General features: G+C 46.3%; 1 protein-coding gene across 2 annotated transcripts in view; it reads right to left on the bottom strand.

The window, feature by feature from the left end:
* The window catches only part of Ttc28 (tetratricopeptide repeat domain 28), a 511718-nt gene that overhangs the window by 111441 nt on the left and 382877 nt on the right, over window positions 1-17400 (bottom strand). For both annotated transcript variants that reach the window (XM_026783808.1, XM_013349096.2), the window contains one exon: window positions 6397-6904. In XM_026783808.1, coding sequence (XP_026639609.1) covers window positions 6397-6904 — 508 coding nt within the window. The remainder of the gene's footprint in view (window positions 1-6396; window positions 6905-17400) is intronic.

Below are 17400 nucleotides of genomic sequence, written 5' to 3'. Positions count from 1 at the left end.
AGTAGGTGTGGTCTTTCTGGAGTAGGTGTGGTCTTGCTGGAGTAGGTGTGGTCTTGCTGGAGTAGGTGTGGTCTTGCTGGAGTAGGTGTGGTCTTGCTGGAGGAAGTGTTTCACTGTGGAGGCAGAGCTTTGAGGTCTCACATATGTTTAAGTCACACCCAGGGGAACAGACTACTCACTTCCTGTTGCCTGTGGGAGCTGTGGCTCCCTCTCCACTCTCAGCTCCTTCTTCAGCACCGTCTGCCCACATGCTCCCTTGTCCCTTCATGATGATAATGGACTGAATGAACCTCTAAACTGTAAGCAAGCCATTCCAATTCTCTCTTTTAATGAGAGTTGCCATGGTCATGGTGTCTATTCACAGCAATAGAAACCCTGACATTAGCCACAATGTTAACATAGGCATCACAAAGACATTAGCCAAATGTACTGAGAACCTACTCTGTGCAAGGTATTAACACAGACCACAAAGCACAAGGCAGCTCCTACTGGCCATGAACTCCAATGCCTCAGAGGTAACTATGTCTATATTAGTAAACACACAGCAATGATTACATCTGAATCCAACAGGGCAAGAGACAGTGTTTAAATACTATTGGGCTCACACAAAGGAAATCTCTTACTATAAAGAGAAGCTACACATAGTGAATGGAATTTGGGATAATACTGAAGTGATGGGTGAACTGCAGACAAGCAGGAGGAGACAGCTGGAGGAAAAACAAACAAAAAACAATAGGAAAGCATTGCCAAGGTGGAAAATGGTGAGGTCAGAAGGGCACATGGTAGGTATGGAGTTTTCAGAAGAAGTGGGAGGAATAAAGACAAAAGACTGGATGTGTCCATCATCAGGACTGGCTATTGTGTGGCTTAAAGCTCCACTGCAGCCAACAAGTGGAGCTTTAAGAGGATAAGCCATGGGCTGGAGAGGAGGCTTGGTGGGTAAGAGCACTGGGTGCTCTTCCAGAGGCCCCTGGTTCAAATCTCAGCACCCACATGGCAATTCACAGCTGTCCATGACTCAAGTTCTAAAACGAAGATGAGCCTACTAACACTGCTGCAGAGAGCAGAGGGGAATGGATGATGCGGATGGCAGAAGATGGATGATTGGCTGGCGGGTTCTTACACAACACACAGGGTTGCAGCGGCGGGGGTTGGGGGCGCAGAGAACTAGGAAGTGAACAGTTACGGAGCAGCTTAGATGGACAGTCGGCTGGAGCAAAGGACATGGGAAAGACACTAGTGTGCTTAAGTCAGGATGGGGTGCTAGGCTGGACAGTGTCCCCCACACTCCTTCCCTGGAAGGCTTACATGTAGGGGGAGGGGTTACACTGATCTACTAAACAGGCCTGACAGAGGCCTGGCTGTCCCTACTAGAAGAAGCTGGTGGCTTGGGGCAGGACAACATGTATCAGAAGCAGACGTTGTAATGGCTGGTGTGCTATAGGTAGACAGGAAGGTGCCCACAGAAGGAGGGAAAGGCAAAGAAACAGACCCCCGGGCCACCGCAGATGGACTTGCCTTTACCCAGTGAAACTGATTCCAGTATCAACAACTGGACTGTGGGAGAATACATCCGCATTGTGGAAGTACCAAGTTCAGCATTTAGAGTCAGCAGCCTCAGGTACTGAGATACAGGGCTACAAGGCGAGCTGTCCACAACAGTTCAGAAAAGCCCAAACGGCCAGTATTAGAAAGCCAAATTTCATGTTTGGATTCAGTGATATTGAGCATCAGCGTGAGATGAGATTCACTCACTAGGCACCTGAACACAGGAAAGGGCAGCAAGGAAAGACAGGATAGAGTTGGAAGCAGTGTGCAGAGAGCCGGGGTCAGAAACAATGCGAGGGAAGGGTGCCTCAAACACACTGGAGACTGCGAGGCTGGGAGAAGAAGCAGGTTCTGGGGAGGTGTATAGTGACTCCATTCCACATGTGAGCCCACGCCCACAGATGTATGAGTCTATGCATAGGGTAAGGGGTCTGGAAGGTTCTACCAAACCACTAAATTATAGCTGACTCCAGGTATGGGGCAGAGACAGGTGTCCTTTCCCAATTTATTCCCTTTTGTGATAAGTTTTTTTTTTTCCACAAAAGCACCCACCACTGCTGTAACTGGAATCAATCTGTACAAACATCAGCCAGGAGAAAGGACAGTGTCCGGCTCAGAACAGCCATGGGGACTTCAGCAGCTTCAATGTGGCCCCAGTCTGCAACCTCAAAAGGCTTCTCAGCTCTACCTGAGAAGATCCCTGTTGATCCCTGGGGAGGGGGAAGGGCAAAAGTTAAATTGTTGAGATTAAAAATAAGTGGGGCTTCCAGCAGTGAGACAGGAGCTTCTCTGAGCCCAAACTTCTGTAGATAACCTCAGGAGTGGGGAGGGGCATACCAAAAACTGCTGGTATTATTTTTAAATAAAGCATTAAATAAAGCAGAAGCAAGCCAGCAAACACCACTCCTTCATGGCCTCTGCTTCAGTTCCTCCCTATGGGTTCCTACAGGTTCCTGTCCCGGTTTCCCTGGCTGATGGACCACAGGCTGTAAGATGAGGTAATGCCCTTCCTCCCCAAGTTGCTTTGGTCATGGTGTTGATCACAGCAACAGAAACCCTAACTAAGAAAGCCTGTAAGTTAAAGGTTGCAAAGAAAGGTTTCCCCTGCCCCCTGCCCCCTGCCCCCTGCCCATAGGAGGAGGTTGAGTTCATTCAAATCAACTGTCTGGGAAAGCGAGAGCGACACACTGATGTGATGGAGATAGAGAAAGCCGTTTCTCCGCAAATCTCTCCCGCAATGTGAGATACATGCCCATGTGGCTGCACACAGAGTGTGGTGAGGCTGAAAGCGACAGGCAACTAACAAACAACCCGGACTACACTAAAACCAGTAACTTACACACTTTAAATCTCACAGTCTGAGGATATCCACCAAACTAAAAACCACTAAAGGGTCTAACCCCAAGATGACCCCACGGACTTAGCTGCCAAGGCTTTAAGACACAGGCCATACATCTAGACTGGGCTACGTAACGGGAAACAAAACCCACAAACACACAGAAAATCTTAGTGCTAAAAGCTGAAATGTTAATGAACCAAATAAAAATTCTAAAGCTAAAAAATGTATCTTAATGTTCACTTCTGTGGGAAACAACTAGGCTTGTCTGCGAGAGGTTTACGTTTCTGGGCACAGCTGGAACGCTTGCCCCTGGGAGCATAATGCTCGCCTGTCAGCTGGGGAGGCATCTGGTGGCTCTGCTGCCAGTGTGCTCAATCTTGAGGACTTTGGTAGAAAGTGAGGTCCTCCGTGATGTGACCAGCTGTAACTACGTGAGCAAGGTTCAGTCAGTAACAAGTGGGTACCACGGCTGATAAGCCTTTCTGACTGGTGTCATTTGCCACTGCTCAGGAGAATTGATTCTGTCCACAGAGCCCGTGATAAAAACCCTGACAGTCCCATGCTGGGTACTCAGCTGGCCTCTGCCCTGTGGGCAGAGCTTAATTGGCACCCTTCACCACAAACATATAAACATGGTCATCACCAGCCAGACATGGGATGGCAGGTTCTAGACTCAGTGAGAGACTCTGTCTGAAGGGAACAAGGCAGAGCGTGACAGAGCAGGACACCAGTGTTCCCTGGCTTCACATGAGTACATACAGGCGGGCACCCTACACACAGGAGTTTGTACCAGACACAAAAAAGGTGAAAACTTGAGGAGTTTCCTAGATACTGTATTGTCATTAAATTTAGGGTTCACTTTTCTGTGGTCAGAGACTATAGGGCTTCCAAAGGAATGACACTCAGAGTGTCACCAGGCCAAGCTGTTCAGCTCATTAGTGTCATTGAAATTTTAAAATATGTATTTATTAACTATTAAGAATGTCCACTTACACTTGGGAGGCAGAGACAGGCAGATCTCCGAGACCGAGGCCAGCCTGGTACATACAGCTAGTTCTAGGACAACCAGGGATACACAGAGAAACCCTGTCTTGCGGGGACAAAAGAAGAAAGGGAGAGAGAAGTGCCCATTTAGAAGAAATCTCTGCCGGTCGCCGTGGATGTGTTTGTCTCTTTAATTCCGTGGCACACTGTACTCCGAGGATCTCCCACAGGCTAATGCTCACTTAGGGTTCGTTTGTTCCTTCTCTCCTACGCCACCGCCACCCCCTCCCCGCCGCAGGAAATCATCTACACCTTCCTGACCATGAAACACCCTTTCTCTTTTCTTGAGTTACCTTTATGTATTTTGGTACAATGAGCACAAACTGTCTGTATACGTGAGCATCCACACATATGCACACATGCATGCACATCACGTACACACAAGAATGCACAAAGTCTCCTGTCATCTCTAATTGTACATTGGTGATTCAGAGACCAATCCGGGTGTCTGTCAGACACACCCTGCCCCGCAGTTCTGCCATTGACTCTGAGTACATCAAGGCCCTAGGACCTGCCTCTCTTCGCCATTCCCTCCCCCTAGCTCTAGGGTTACAGGCTTGCATAACCACAAAAAAACTCAAGTCCTCATGCTTGCCCAGCAAACACTCACCCACTGAGCCATCTCTCCAGCCCAATGTTTTGATTATTGATTTTTTTCCTGTATAGTGCTAAGGATTGAACCTTAGGCCTCATATATACTAAGCAAATGTTCTACCACTAAGCCCTACCCCAGACCCCAAGGAGCTTAACATTAAGCAAACAGACCAAATAAAAATCATAAATTATCTTATAATATTATTTAAATTCAATGAAAGTGAAAACAACACAGAAAGTATGTGGTGGGTAAAGCACTGTTCAAAGGAAACGCAGGACCTTTGCACGACTGCACTGAAAGTCAGTCGTCTAAGGCATGACATTTGGTAGCTGAAATAGAATTCAGGAGAGGGGATAAAGTTACACAAGACACAAGCAGAAACAAAGGAATAGCCAACACACGTACTCACAGCACTAACAGAGGCAAAAACAAGATCTTCTCTAAAAAAAAAAAAAGTTAAGAAAATTGATAAATTTTCAACCAAAATGATCTAGAAAAACAGCTACATATGAGGAAGGGGTATAGAATGTGCTCCCCACTCAGCCACGAGGAGAATGCATGACGTAATCTCTAGAGACTGGACTGAAAAACACGAGGAGAGCAGAGCCGAAACAGCAAGTAGATAAACCCCTGTTCCCTGCGTGCAATGTTTTCCCGATTTATTGTACTATTAGCTCTTCAAAGGAACAAGGCTTTTGGGGTGTTGATACCCCTTAAATAAATGACACAGGATTAACCACATAGTAAGCCGTCAATAAACACCAGTATTTGTTAGAATGAACACAGAGAGCTGAGAACTGATCACTTTGGTTCTTCCAGACAGGATGAACCGGGACTCACAGGACAAGGAAAGCTATGAATGCAACCCCAACTAAAATCTGGGACTGGGTGTGTATGTGACTCAGTGGCACAGCTCTCAAGTGTGAATTTAGTAGATGCAACCTCATGTCCTCGTGTCAAATGGCTGAAGAGTTCTGCAAACCTAGACTCCCCTTCTGGTCTCAAGGTCATCTTCAGAGCCACCTAAGAACCTGCAGGCCTTTATGGCACAAATATAGTTAAAAGCAACAGAGGCTGAGGGAAGGGAAGAAAAGCGCTAGTATGGCGTCAGTGGGCTGGAGACATCTGAGTGACAGTTCACGTAAGGAAAGGATTTGCTGCAACCACGGCCAGCAGTATCTGAAGCCCAGGCAGATACCAGTGAGGTTGCCTTCTTATCCTCTCCACATCCAATCCTCCAGAGCTCACAAATGGCCAGAAGCTCTGGCTCAGCAAGGAAGTCAACTTACACTTCCAAACACACCTGAGCCTTCTCTCAGAGGCCAGCAACTTCAACCAAAGCACCTGCTTTCCAGTTGTCCACGGGCTTCTACCAGTCCCGTTATATTGTCTTGACTGTAACCAAACAGCAAACCAACTGCAAGTACATCTTCCCTATGGTCTTCCACAAAATGATATTGCATTTATACCAAAACTCAATATTATTTTTAATACACATAATTTTGTGGCAAAAGATACACTGTGGGTAAATTCACCAAGTAAAGTCATCGCTGATATATTTTCCTCAGGCCCTTAAACCACACATAGCTCCCTACCACCTCCATGCTCCTCTCTGTTAGAAAGAGGCACTAACTCTTCTCTCCAAATAGGCTAAAGGGTGGGGTTTTGTCTCCCAGCACTGCAAGGTTTTAATTCTCAGAGCACAAAAGAGATGACATGATTTACAGTAGGTAGGCTCAGGCGGTATGGCTGAAGGAGAGATATGGAAGGAATTTTTTTGAACAAAACACACAAGCGCCTGAAAAAGACAACAGCTACTCCAACCACCTCCAGCCTAGCCCAGGGTCACAAAACAAAGGGAGGCTCTTACCCAGATTGGAAGATGCGCGGCCCTCCGCAGCCCGGTCCTTGAGGTCCTCAGCAATACCCAGCTGCTGCTCATGATACTGTTTGGCCCTCTCCAAGTCCTGCATGCACCTGGCAGCGTGGCCCAAACCGGCATAGGCCCGCATCTCAATGGACTTCTCCATCAGCTCCCGTGCCAGCTCCAGCACACAGTTGTGGTAGGACATGGCCTTGTCAAAGTTCCTCCGGTAGTGGTAGGCACTGCCCAAGTTGCTGTAGGCACGGGCCTCTTCCCGCTTGCTCCCCAGGTCCTTGGCTATCCGCAGGTGCTGTTCATGGCACTGCACAGCATTTTCAAAGTCGCCCATAGCGATGTACACAGCTCCCATGTTGCCGAGTTCTCGGGCTTCAGAAAGTTCATCTTTGGACTGTTTGGCAAGAAGAACGCACTGTTTGTGACTAGCCAGAGCATTGGGATAGTCTCCAATGGCTGTGTACACATGGCCTAGACTGCTCAGGGCTGACGAAGCTGCCTGGAGAGGAAGGACAAGGCAGGGAAATGAGAAAACAACAGATAATGGTTTGGGTTTGTTTCAGCAGATAAAATGAAGGTTGTCTGGAATGATCTTCCAGCGGTGTTTCTATCAGGAGACTACAGGCCCATTAGTACTGACAAAAAGCACATCCCACAGCAAGTCACTAACAGAAGACAATGGTCATGTAAGCAGGGGTGTGCTGGAGCTGATCTCACAGAAACAGGTGGTGTTCCATGTAGTTTTCGTCTGGAGACCTACTGGAATTCCAACAGTCCCTGTGAGTACCCACCAGCTTCTACGATGGAAGAGAATATAGAATGCCCAAATCTCATGACAAGCACAGAGCACTGGTGGACAGCAGCAGGCGCTGTTCCCTTAGCATAAGATGCTACAAGACCCACACGTGGCTGTCCCTAGAGCAGCTCTGTGCCCCTGTGTGTCTCTCTCTTTAAGCCAATGAGGGGGATACTTTCCACCATGACTTATAATATGTGGGTGCAGGATCCTCTGTTCTCTTATCCTGCTCCCTCAAGTGACTTGTGGTTTATACCAGGATCAGAACCAAAGAACTCTGGGTGGGACCCAGCTAACACCTCCGAACCGGACAGTCCCCACTGGACTGGCCATGCTCCTCCGGCTCATATGGAGCTCCAGTTTTCCTTTACCTCTGGAGTCTCTGAGCTGCAGCCTCTCAGCACAGAGAAGGGCTACCTGCCAGGACCCAACACACTGCACACCAGTCATCTCTATCAAATCTGTCTGTCTTCAAGGTCTTGATGGGACTGGTGGCAGAGCGTGGCAGTAGACACTTGCCAATAGCACACACAAGCATGGAAAAAATAATAAAGATTAAAATTGAGAGGTCTTAGTGAAAATGACTCTATGGCAGTACAGAACTACACAGAGGTACAAAACAAACAGAAAACCAAAGAATCAAAGAAGCAGCCACACGCTTTCCAGCCCCCTACCAAGTGCATACAGTCTCAGACTCCAGTGTTCGCTTTTAAAGACCTTTGTGTAAGAATATAAAAGGGAAGTTATGCTAGGCTGTCCCTTCCCTTTATTCTGAAACTTGAAAGCTTGCCTCCCTTCCTCTCCTTCATTACATGTCAGTGGCCATTTGGCATGTGGTCCCTTTCTTCATGCTGCTTCCACCTCCATAACATGAACATGTGACCCTGGGAGAACAAAGTGGCCTCCAGCTCGGGAGCACCAATGAGGCAGTGCTGTGCCTTCCTTTCTCAGATGTATTCTGGGCCCTTCTGGGGACTTTCATTGATATCGCATAGACATGAGTGATGTGCTTTCCCTGTTTGCTTTGCTTTGTGAAGTAGTAGTTTTTGCTAAAGCGGCTGAGCCCATTTGCACAGTGTTTCTGAATGGTATGCTTGCAAGGCAAACTATATTAAGTTGCTTTTATCAATACACATGTTTCTACAAAAAGATTTAGAAATCAGAGAGGAAATAAACACCTATAAATTTTCTTTCTTGGTTCTTGTCTGAATAGTGAGATAGATACAACTCTAGGGATATTATGTTGCTGTATCAGTCAGCCTGGCTGAGGCAGCAATGATGTCACAAGGCAACATGCCACTAAGACAGTGTTGGTCTCAGGCCCCACTCTGAGCCTCGTGGGGACAGAAGGTGGGGTGCCAGGTTGGCCTACTGTGCCATTGAAGCATGATTAATAAAAACTCAGAAAGAGAAATTGGGGTTCAAGCTGAAGGTCAGAAAAGTAAAACAGCCATCCACTGGCTCTTACCTCTACGTCAGTCTGAAATTGCGATCGTGCCTCCAGGAATCTCAGAATGAGACTGTCTGAGAGCTGTCTCCTCCCGTTTTATAATCATCTCTGGGATTAAAGGTGTGTGCCATTGCTGCCTGGTCTGTAAGGCCGGCCAGTGGGGCTGTTTCACTCTCTGATCATTTGCTGTAGGTCTTGGCCTCAGGGTCTTTCCTCTCCTGCCCTCTGCACAGCTTCTTTCCCATCTAAACCTCACGAGGGAGGCCACAGTCCAGACTACAACCTGATGTCCTTTTGGTAGGATACACAGGCCCTTCTCTGGGAAGCCAGGCAGCTAAGGACCAGATCTTACCTCTAGGAGCTCAGCTATTTGGGTGCCCTACCTCTGGGATGTGCAACAACTGAACAGCGTGGAGCCTTGGTTTCCAGACAGCCATTTCTACTTCCACAGCAACAAGCCAGGAGCTGAGTGTTTCAAATGTAGCCCCGAGCCCCTGTCAAATGTGTAAGCCATAAATAATTTACTAGCTAGCTTCACTAGCGATCTGGTTGGAGGCAATGAGCCTTCAAACAGTGTTGCGGAAAGATTTATACGACTCGGGCAGGCACAGCACCCCAGGTCTCACTGTGCTTGGAAACTTCTGGTTTATGACAACTCCAAATGACAGTTCAGAGAGCTTGTGCTTCTGAGTCTTCACTTCTCCAAATGGCAGGAAGAGACAGGAGCTGCCTCACTGAAGCTCTGTGAGTGTGAGACCATGCACCTCCCTCCCAGGGTGTGTGGAGAAGAACGGGGCATCAGCTCTTTTCTGCTATCCTCCCCTTAGCTCTGCAGAGGCAGACTCTTGAAGGCAGTATCTTGCCCCTCACATCTCTGGGAAGAACTGTGTAATGACAGAGTATGCATCATAGCTTCTGAAGCCGGGACAGGCTCAGCACAGGACCAGACGGAACAGGGTTGAGCAGCAGATCATCTCACTTCTTCTGTATTTATAGAATGGTGCTAATAACAACACTATACACACGTGGCATTCACTAGGACAATGCCTGATAGCACCACAGTAAAGGTGCAGTGCTCTGTAAGCTCAGCAAAGGTGTGTGCGTGCTGACAACCTCAAGTCACGTGAGCTGGGCTCTTACCAGGCAGCCACTAGAAGCAGTTGCTGAAAACACCGGTGATCATGACTGAACATCTGTATTCCTATCAGTTTCCCAGGAAATAAAACCTAGTGTTTCACCACCCCTGGGCAAATAACATGTGATGGCATTTATCAGCTAAGTGTGTTTGAAATTATCCACTAGTCTTTGTTCAGACTCCTGGAGAAGATGCGAAGGTCCCCTGTCGACTGGGAACCCCAGGCCTGCTGCACACAGACCCTATGTTTGCACTGAGGTTCATGCTGCCTTTGTATATTGATCTTGCTGAGGTTTCTGTGCCAGAAAAGCAGCAGCTGCTTCCCACAGGGGACACATCTGGGAACATCTGTACTGAGCACTAAGATGCACACAGAAAGCATCACTAGCAAACTATCAGGGCAGAAGAACACAATGAACCTCTCTTTCTACAAAGATAGAAAGGAGACCTTTTCTTGTCAAAGCACAGCTCCCAAATGCAAGCTGAGGCACTGGGGCCGGTCACCCCACCACCCTGCCAAGTTTCGTGAGGCCTGATCCAGAGCCAGAAATTACTTCACACATCAACCCATTTTCAAGGGCTTTGAGTTTGAGAAATGAAATAAGACAAGCTATCCAAATAAGAACAGACTGATGACGGCATGACCATTAAACAAGGTTCAAGGATACGCACCTTTTCCTCCCATCAGGCACGTGTTTCCCTTACTGTGTGAATACCTTTCATAGGGTTATATTTTACATTGTTACCTAAGGAATATTCTGTATGATCGTCAATTGATTAATTGTATGTACTCCAGCAAATGGGGATTGTATTTGCAGCTAGTAGCAGAAATATTGATTTTTCCCTCTTACTACCCAAATCCACGTGTATGATGTATTCCCTGCCAGCTCAGTGCTCCTAAACAGGGGTCCTTCCTTAAATACCCTCAACCCAACCAAGGAACATAGAAACATGTGGCTCTGGGTTCAGGCATAGAGAGAGATGTGCACGTCGGACTGAGAGGCAATGTGCACTAAAGTGCACTGATGGGCCTGGGGTCCTCCCCTGTAAGCGCTTGGACAGCCCAGGTAAGGGACTGGCGCTAGAAGATTCTTACACTTGTATATATCTTAGTTTCTCTTCCTACTGCACCAGACTTGAGTTTCATCATTTCAGAAACATGGCAAAGACAATCAAGAAACAACACCCAAAGCTCTGTCACCACACCTAAAAAGACAGCAGAAGCATCTGGACTCCTGATGGCAGGCAGCACCATTACCTCCACAGCAGAGGGTACTACAGTGCCCTTTATTTAGGGGTGGACTTGGTCACTTGTCCCTTTGCTGTGAATAAAGAACCTGACACACGCACTGAAGGGAGGAAGGATTTGGTTTGGCTTAAGGTTCAAGGAGATACGGCCTGAGAGAAAACATCACAGTGAGGGCACATTGGATATGGAGTCCGGAAGCCGAGAGGAAACAGGAAGTGGAGTCAGACAGTCATACTTTAAGGTCCACCCTCAGGGACCTACTTCGCCTGGTTAGGCTCCATCTTCTCACGGTCTACAACCTCCCAAATCACATCCCTGTGATTCCAGCACTTAGGTGGCTGGAACAGGAGAATTAAAAGCTTGAATTTGCTAGAATCCACACAGCAAGATCTTATCTTCAAACAAAACAACACAGCCAAAAAATTTCAGTTAATGGTTAAAATGTGGCATTTATGAGGCTGTATGAGGTGTTCGTCTTTCAAGCTACACAGAGGAAACTGGAGAGGTACGCACTGGTGGAAGAGGCCAGCCTGAAATGGCTCCTTTCTGCAGCCATCCAGGACAGGCAAGCTGCAGAGTGAAGATGTCCCAAGGGCCTGTGAGGAGGGAGTTACCAGGTGGAGCACAGAGATTTTAGGGCACTGAAGGAGTTCTGCATGATACAATGGCAGATATGTGACATTTACATTTATAGCACAGAATGAATCCACTGCAAATGTCAACTTCAATAAACAATATATCAACCGTGGCTCATCGTTTGTAATATACACCATACAGAAGGTGTCAGTGAAGGACAAGCAGATGGGAGGCAACTGTGAGAGCTCTATTTCCTCAATTTTTTATTCTGAAATAAGGCCTTTAGTTGAAAAATTATTTATACATAAATTAGAGCTCCCCTTGTGGGGAGAGGTGGGTGGGTAATTCAGGAAGCAAACAGCTCACACAAGGCAGGATGCAGATGTGCGAGCTGAGCCTAGGGAAGCAGGTGGGATGAGTCTGTACCCAGTGTGGACAATCCCAGGCTTTTCCCAAATATGACTTCCTCTTGTCATCGTGTCAAACCTGGCATGTGATGTAGTGACATCCCTAAAGATACCAACTAATAACGTTGCAGGGAAGGGCCACACACAGCAACTCCAGCGCTGGCACTGGGTACATTCAAGCTCTACATGGATGGCCAGTAGCGACTGCAGGGGCATTCATACTGCCATACACAGGAGGGGGAGCCAGAAAGATAAAGACAATAATGCTAACTGAAACAGCACCTGACTGTGGTTGGTACAGTGTAAGTACTGAGGGCAGTCTTCTCTCCTTCCATACTGTGTGAAGCTAACAGGAGGTGGCTGTGCACCCAGCCTCAGCTGATCAAGGTGATTGTTTCCTGGGAAACAGGAGGCATTTGTGAGAGCAGAGCACATGTCACCACATCCTTCCCTCTGTTGCTATGACGGTTCCATCTAAACTGATCCGCATGTGTCACCGAGTGTGTACAAGAGCCCTGGCTGGTCTGTAATGAACACAGAGTGGGCACAAGGAATAAAGCTCCGCTTTAAGCCACTGAGATTCTGGAATTGGTTGTTATTACCACGTAATCCACCAATCCCTGACTGATATTCCACTGAGCAAAAATTAGTAACTTACCTCTCCAGCAGACATCCTCCTGTGAGTCAACTATGACAGCAAACTATTTAGCGGCCTGGTCATGTGCCAGTCACACAAGCTTCTACAACGAAACCTTAGTCCGTTCTATAAGAAAACCATATTTGAGAAGAACTGGACCCTAAATCAGTGTTAGTTAATCTCAATAGCCATGAGAGTTTAAGGTGCAAAGGTCAACCTGGTTTCCCCAAGTCACAGATTCTCCTTAGGGAGAATCAATAGCTATCCAGATATGAGCCGAGAGAAACTGCAGAGTGAATCTCATTCTTCTGGGGTGTGTCTTGAATGACATGCACATCTTATTTCATAAGTATATTACAGCCTGAGCTGTACTTGAGATAATAAAATAATTCTCATAAAGAGTACATGGCCCGGGCTCCTAGAATGTTCACTCAGTGCTCACAGAGACACTTGGACAAAAACTACAGGCATCTTCTCCGTCAATGCCCATGACAACACCCAACGACGACTCCATGGCAAAAACACCATTCAGAATTCAGTGCTTCTGCAAACAGCTGCTGTGGCTTCGTTCTAAAGAAAGTATCAACCTGGCAACACCGCACTTACGTCTTTGCCTGTGCCCCCAGGAAGCTGACAGTCAGACCATACTCTTCCCTGTTCATAGCCAGATGTAATATAAGAGTGAGTACACACTGCCCTGGCTCCAGCCTGAGTCAACTCGAATCCCTCCCTGAAGCCTGATGGCTCCTCTCACATCCTCTTCCTGCTTCTGCACGTGCTTCTTGGATGAAAGTAGACAAATCAATGAAGAACAAACAGAAGAAGTTAAAATCTAAGGAGGGAAACACTTCCTAGATGGGGTTTCGAGGAACTGTGAACAAACTGCCATAGGGAGAGGAAACTTAACTGGACTACACAAAAGGGGAGGCATGTGAGGATCAAAAGGCATTTCCGTGTTGCCCATGCTCTGTGACTGGTGTCAGGTGTAGTCACAGTCAGATCAACCAGAATGCCCGAACTCTAAACCTCAGCCTGAAGGAATATTACACAGTTACTATATAAACAGCATACCTTTTGAGTGTGATACAATAGTTGGTTTGAGTCTATATTCTGGGCTTACAGAATCATTAATAGTAACAGTTACAGGTTCTCCATGGTAACCCAGCAGCCAGAGGACTTTCATAAAAATTATTTTTACTCAAATTATATTAGGGTTGGAAGAATAATATAATGTCATAAAGATCTATTACCTAGGCATAAGAGCTTCTCTCGCAGGTGATGAATTATTTATAATGGCCGGCACTATACGGCAATGTTTTCAAACGGAGGATTTGTAAATGTCCTTTGCAGATGCAAATGAACAGATTAATAAGGAAACAAGCTTTCTGGTGTGAGAAGCCAGGATGACAGATTAGCTATTAAGAGCAATTTATAGGTCATAAGATACGAAAGCTGGCAAGAAACACTGCCACTGTCGGCTCTAGAAATAGTAAAACTGCCTCTGGTTTCCCAGGGGTTTCCTGTTGGACATTTTAATTACACCAGAAAACTGCCAGAATTTATAATGGTTTCATTTTTAGAAAACCTGATGCAATGTGTAAACTTGATATAATACAACATCATTGATGGTATATGCCATCAGTGCCAGCCACAATGCAGCCACGAGAGCCGACAACTTCTAAATGGCAGAGAGAAACCTCTAGTGTCTCCTTGGTATTGCCTAGGGTTTCTCCTGCTTCTTTTGCACCCTAGTGGTCAGGCTACACCCTAGTAGGACCTCACAACCACTACTCTCTGTAGCTCTTCAGTCACAGTGATCGTCAAAGTAAACACCTGGAGCTGCAGCGATGGCTGGAGAAGAGTTCCAAGGTAAAGCACCAGAAGATAGCCTTGTCTCAGAGGCGCTTCCCATGACAGAGCTCACCCTACCATGAGGCTGTTTTAGTTCCATTCCATCACTGCCAGACACCCTGCATTTACAGTCATTTCAGTGACTATAAAACCTTGCTCTGAAGGGGTAGGAATGCAACAGATCACCTCAGAAGGCAGCATTTATACTAAACCATAAAACCTGGGTTTAGCAGGATGGGATATAAGGAGGAGTGTGGAGGAAACCAGATGGAAAAACATGAGCACAAGAGTGTCCCAGAAAGGGATGGCTTGTGTGCAGACGCTAGAAGATAACGAGAGACCTTTCAGTTGTATAGGACAAGGACCTTCAGGGATCCGGAAAGATGTTTTGGAAATAAACAACTGAGAACTTCTGCTTCCACTGGTGAAGGAATGTTTCCATACCCTTCAACTACAAGGGCCAGGATGTAATGGTTGCTGAGGCCCTCTGAAACACACAGCTTCTGATGTTCAGGAGCAAAGACATGCAATCTCAGCTCTCTGTGTGCTCACTCACTCCAGTAGATTTACCCCTTCCCCTATGGGGAACAATGATTCCAAACCAAGATTTCAGTGCAAGAGACAAGAGGGAAGGAAAGTTGAAGGAGGCTTTATATTTATACACCACCCAGGCTTTTGGCTTCATGTGTCACCAAACCACCTAACCCTATGAGGTTGAACAAGGGATTTCAATGACTGAAGGTACAGCCATTGAAGTATATACCTCTGTGGTCCCAGCTATTTGGGAGACTGGTGTAGGGTTGCTTGAATTCAGGAGCTCAAGAACAACTTGGGCAGTGTATTAAGATTCCCATCTCAAAATAAACCACAGTGAAGTACCACTGTTCTGGTGGAATTTTCATATAGTAGCCCCAGTGAGTACCTGAGGCATTCATGGGACTCTTTGGAGTCCTCTGAAAAACACCGGCTTTGGCCTGTGGCAGTGCAGAATAGAGCTAGGTGGGAAAACTAAACTGAATGGTGGGAGAAAGAAGGTAGAGTCAGAGATGCCATTTAGCTGCCAAAGGAGACAGATGCCAGAGAACCTTACTGGTAAACTACAAGCCCCTTGTGGGAAAATACAAAATAATAGAAATGGGTTAATTTAACATATGAGAGTTAGTTAAAAAGAAGCCTAAGCTAGTAGGGCCAAGCAGTGTTGTAAATAATATAGTTTTTCTGTATGATTATTTTGGGTCTGGGTGGCTGGGAAGAAAGGAGCAATCTCTGAAAACAAAATGGTGCACCAACATGGGCCAACTACATCCACATCAAAACTGAGAGAGCTTGGGAAAGAATTCTAGACATAAAAGAACAGAGTTAAGCACAGCTTCTTGATAGCCGCATCTTTTTTCAGACAGACTCTCTTTGCTGAGTCATGGCTCCTTTAAGAGGCTTTCTGGGTCAGAATTAGCAGAAAAATTGCATGGCTTCTATAAGATCCTTCCTGGTTTGTGCTTTCAGAATAAACTCTGGCTCTTTCAGGAGGTCCTGCACTTAAATGGGGTCTGTGAGCAGCGTGTTACAAACTGTTTAATGGCACAATATAGACCCGCTGAGTCCCTGGAGCTGGGCAGTGTGCAAGGCTTGCAGAGACAGTAAACATGCTTCCACCATGCTGGCAGAACAAACAGGCAGTGCCATGAGGTTGGTTCTAGCCACACCCGCTTAACATTTAAAGAAAAAAGTGCTTCTCATCAAAAATGGTGCAATAAAGACAGATTCAGATAAAAAAGACCTCTAAATGGGTCACACTGTTGGATAATGTACATAGACTTGGGAGAGAATAAAAAGAGTATAGACAGTTAAAAAGACAAAGTCTTTAAGGAGACAGAATACAGACATTCGTAGATTAAAGAAAAATAATCCACGTGAAGATGGAAAATACAGAGAGAGTCTGAATTACATATATTATTGTGTTTTTTTTTGAATTTTTTTGACTGTGAATGAGCTAAGTACAGAGAGACATTTTGTTGTATGGCTGCTAAGCTAAACCAACATACATTTTAAGGGTATTTTGATTTCAAAATTTGGGTCTAAGAATATGTTGCTTTGGAAAAGAGGTTCTGCTTTGGTTTCCACAGAGGATAGAAAGCTGTGGATTCCTTACCAGCTAATATGATTTGACCAAACAAGACCCCTCGAAGCAATGGCCCTGATGATCCAACACCCATAACAGCATCAGGATTTCTGACTGAGATGGATCTACCACACAGGATACCCCATGAAAGGCCTGATTAACAGCACCCCAATCCGCAGGAAGTAGTCTAGAGAACAACATCCAAATCCCCTAAATAACTGTTTATAAATGTTCGTTTACATTTTATTTATTTATTCATTTATTTATTTATTTATTTATTAAAGATCTCCATCTCTTCCCTGCCACCGCCTCCCATTTCCCTCCCCCTCCCCCAATCAAGTCCCCCTCCCTCATCAGCACAAAGAACAATCAGGGTTCCCTGCCCTGTGGGAAGACCAAGGACCACCCACCTCCATCAGGTCTAGTAAGGTGAGCATCCCTAGGCTCCCACAAAGCCAGTACGTGCAGTAGGATCAAAAACACATTGCCATTGTTCTTGAGTTCTCAGTAGTCCTCACTGTCCGCTATGTTCAGCGAATCCGGTTTTATCCCAGGTTTTTTCAGACCCAGGCCAGCTGGTCTTTGTGAGTTCCCAGTAGAACATCCCCATTGTCTCAGTGTGTGGGTGCACCCCTCGCAGTCCTGAGTTCCACGCTCGTACTTTCTCTCCTTCTGGTCCTGATTTGGACCTTGAGATTTCTGTCCTGTGCTCCAATGTGGGTCTCTGTCTCTATCTCCTTTCATCGCCTGATGAAGGTTAATATTCAGGAGGATG

The sequence above is a fragment of the Microtus ochrogaster genome, chromosome 2, assembly GCF_000317375.1.
Source record: "Microtus ochrogaster isolate Prairie Vole_2 chromosome 2, MicOch1.0, whole genome shotgun sequence".
NCBI classification, from domain to species: Eukaryota; Metazoa; Chordata; class Mammalia; order Rodentia; family Cricetidae; genus Microtus; species Microtus ochrogaster.
The sequence above is the reverse complement of the archived record's forward strand: the minus strand, read 5'-3'. Positions and strand labels throughout refer to the sequence as shown.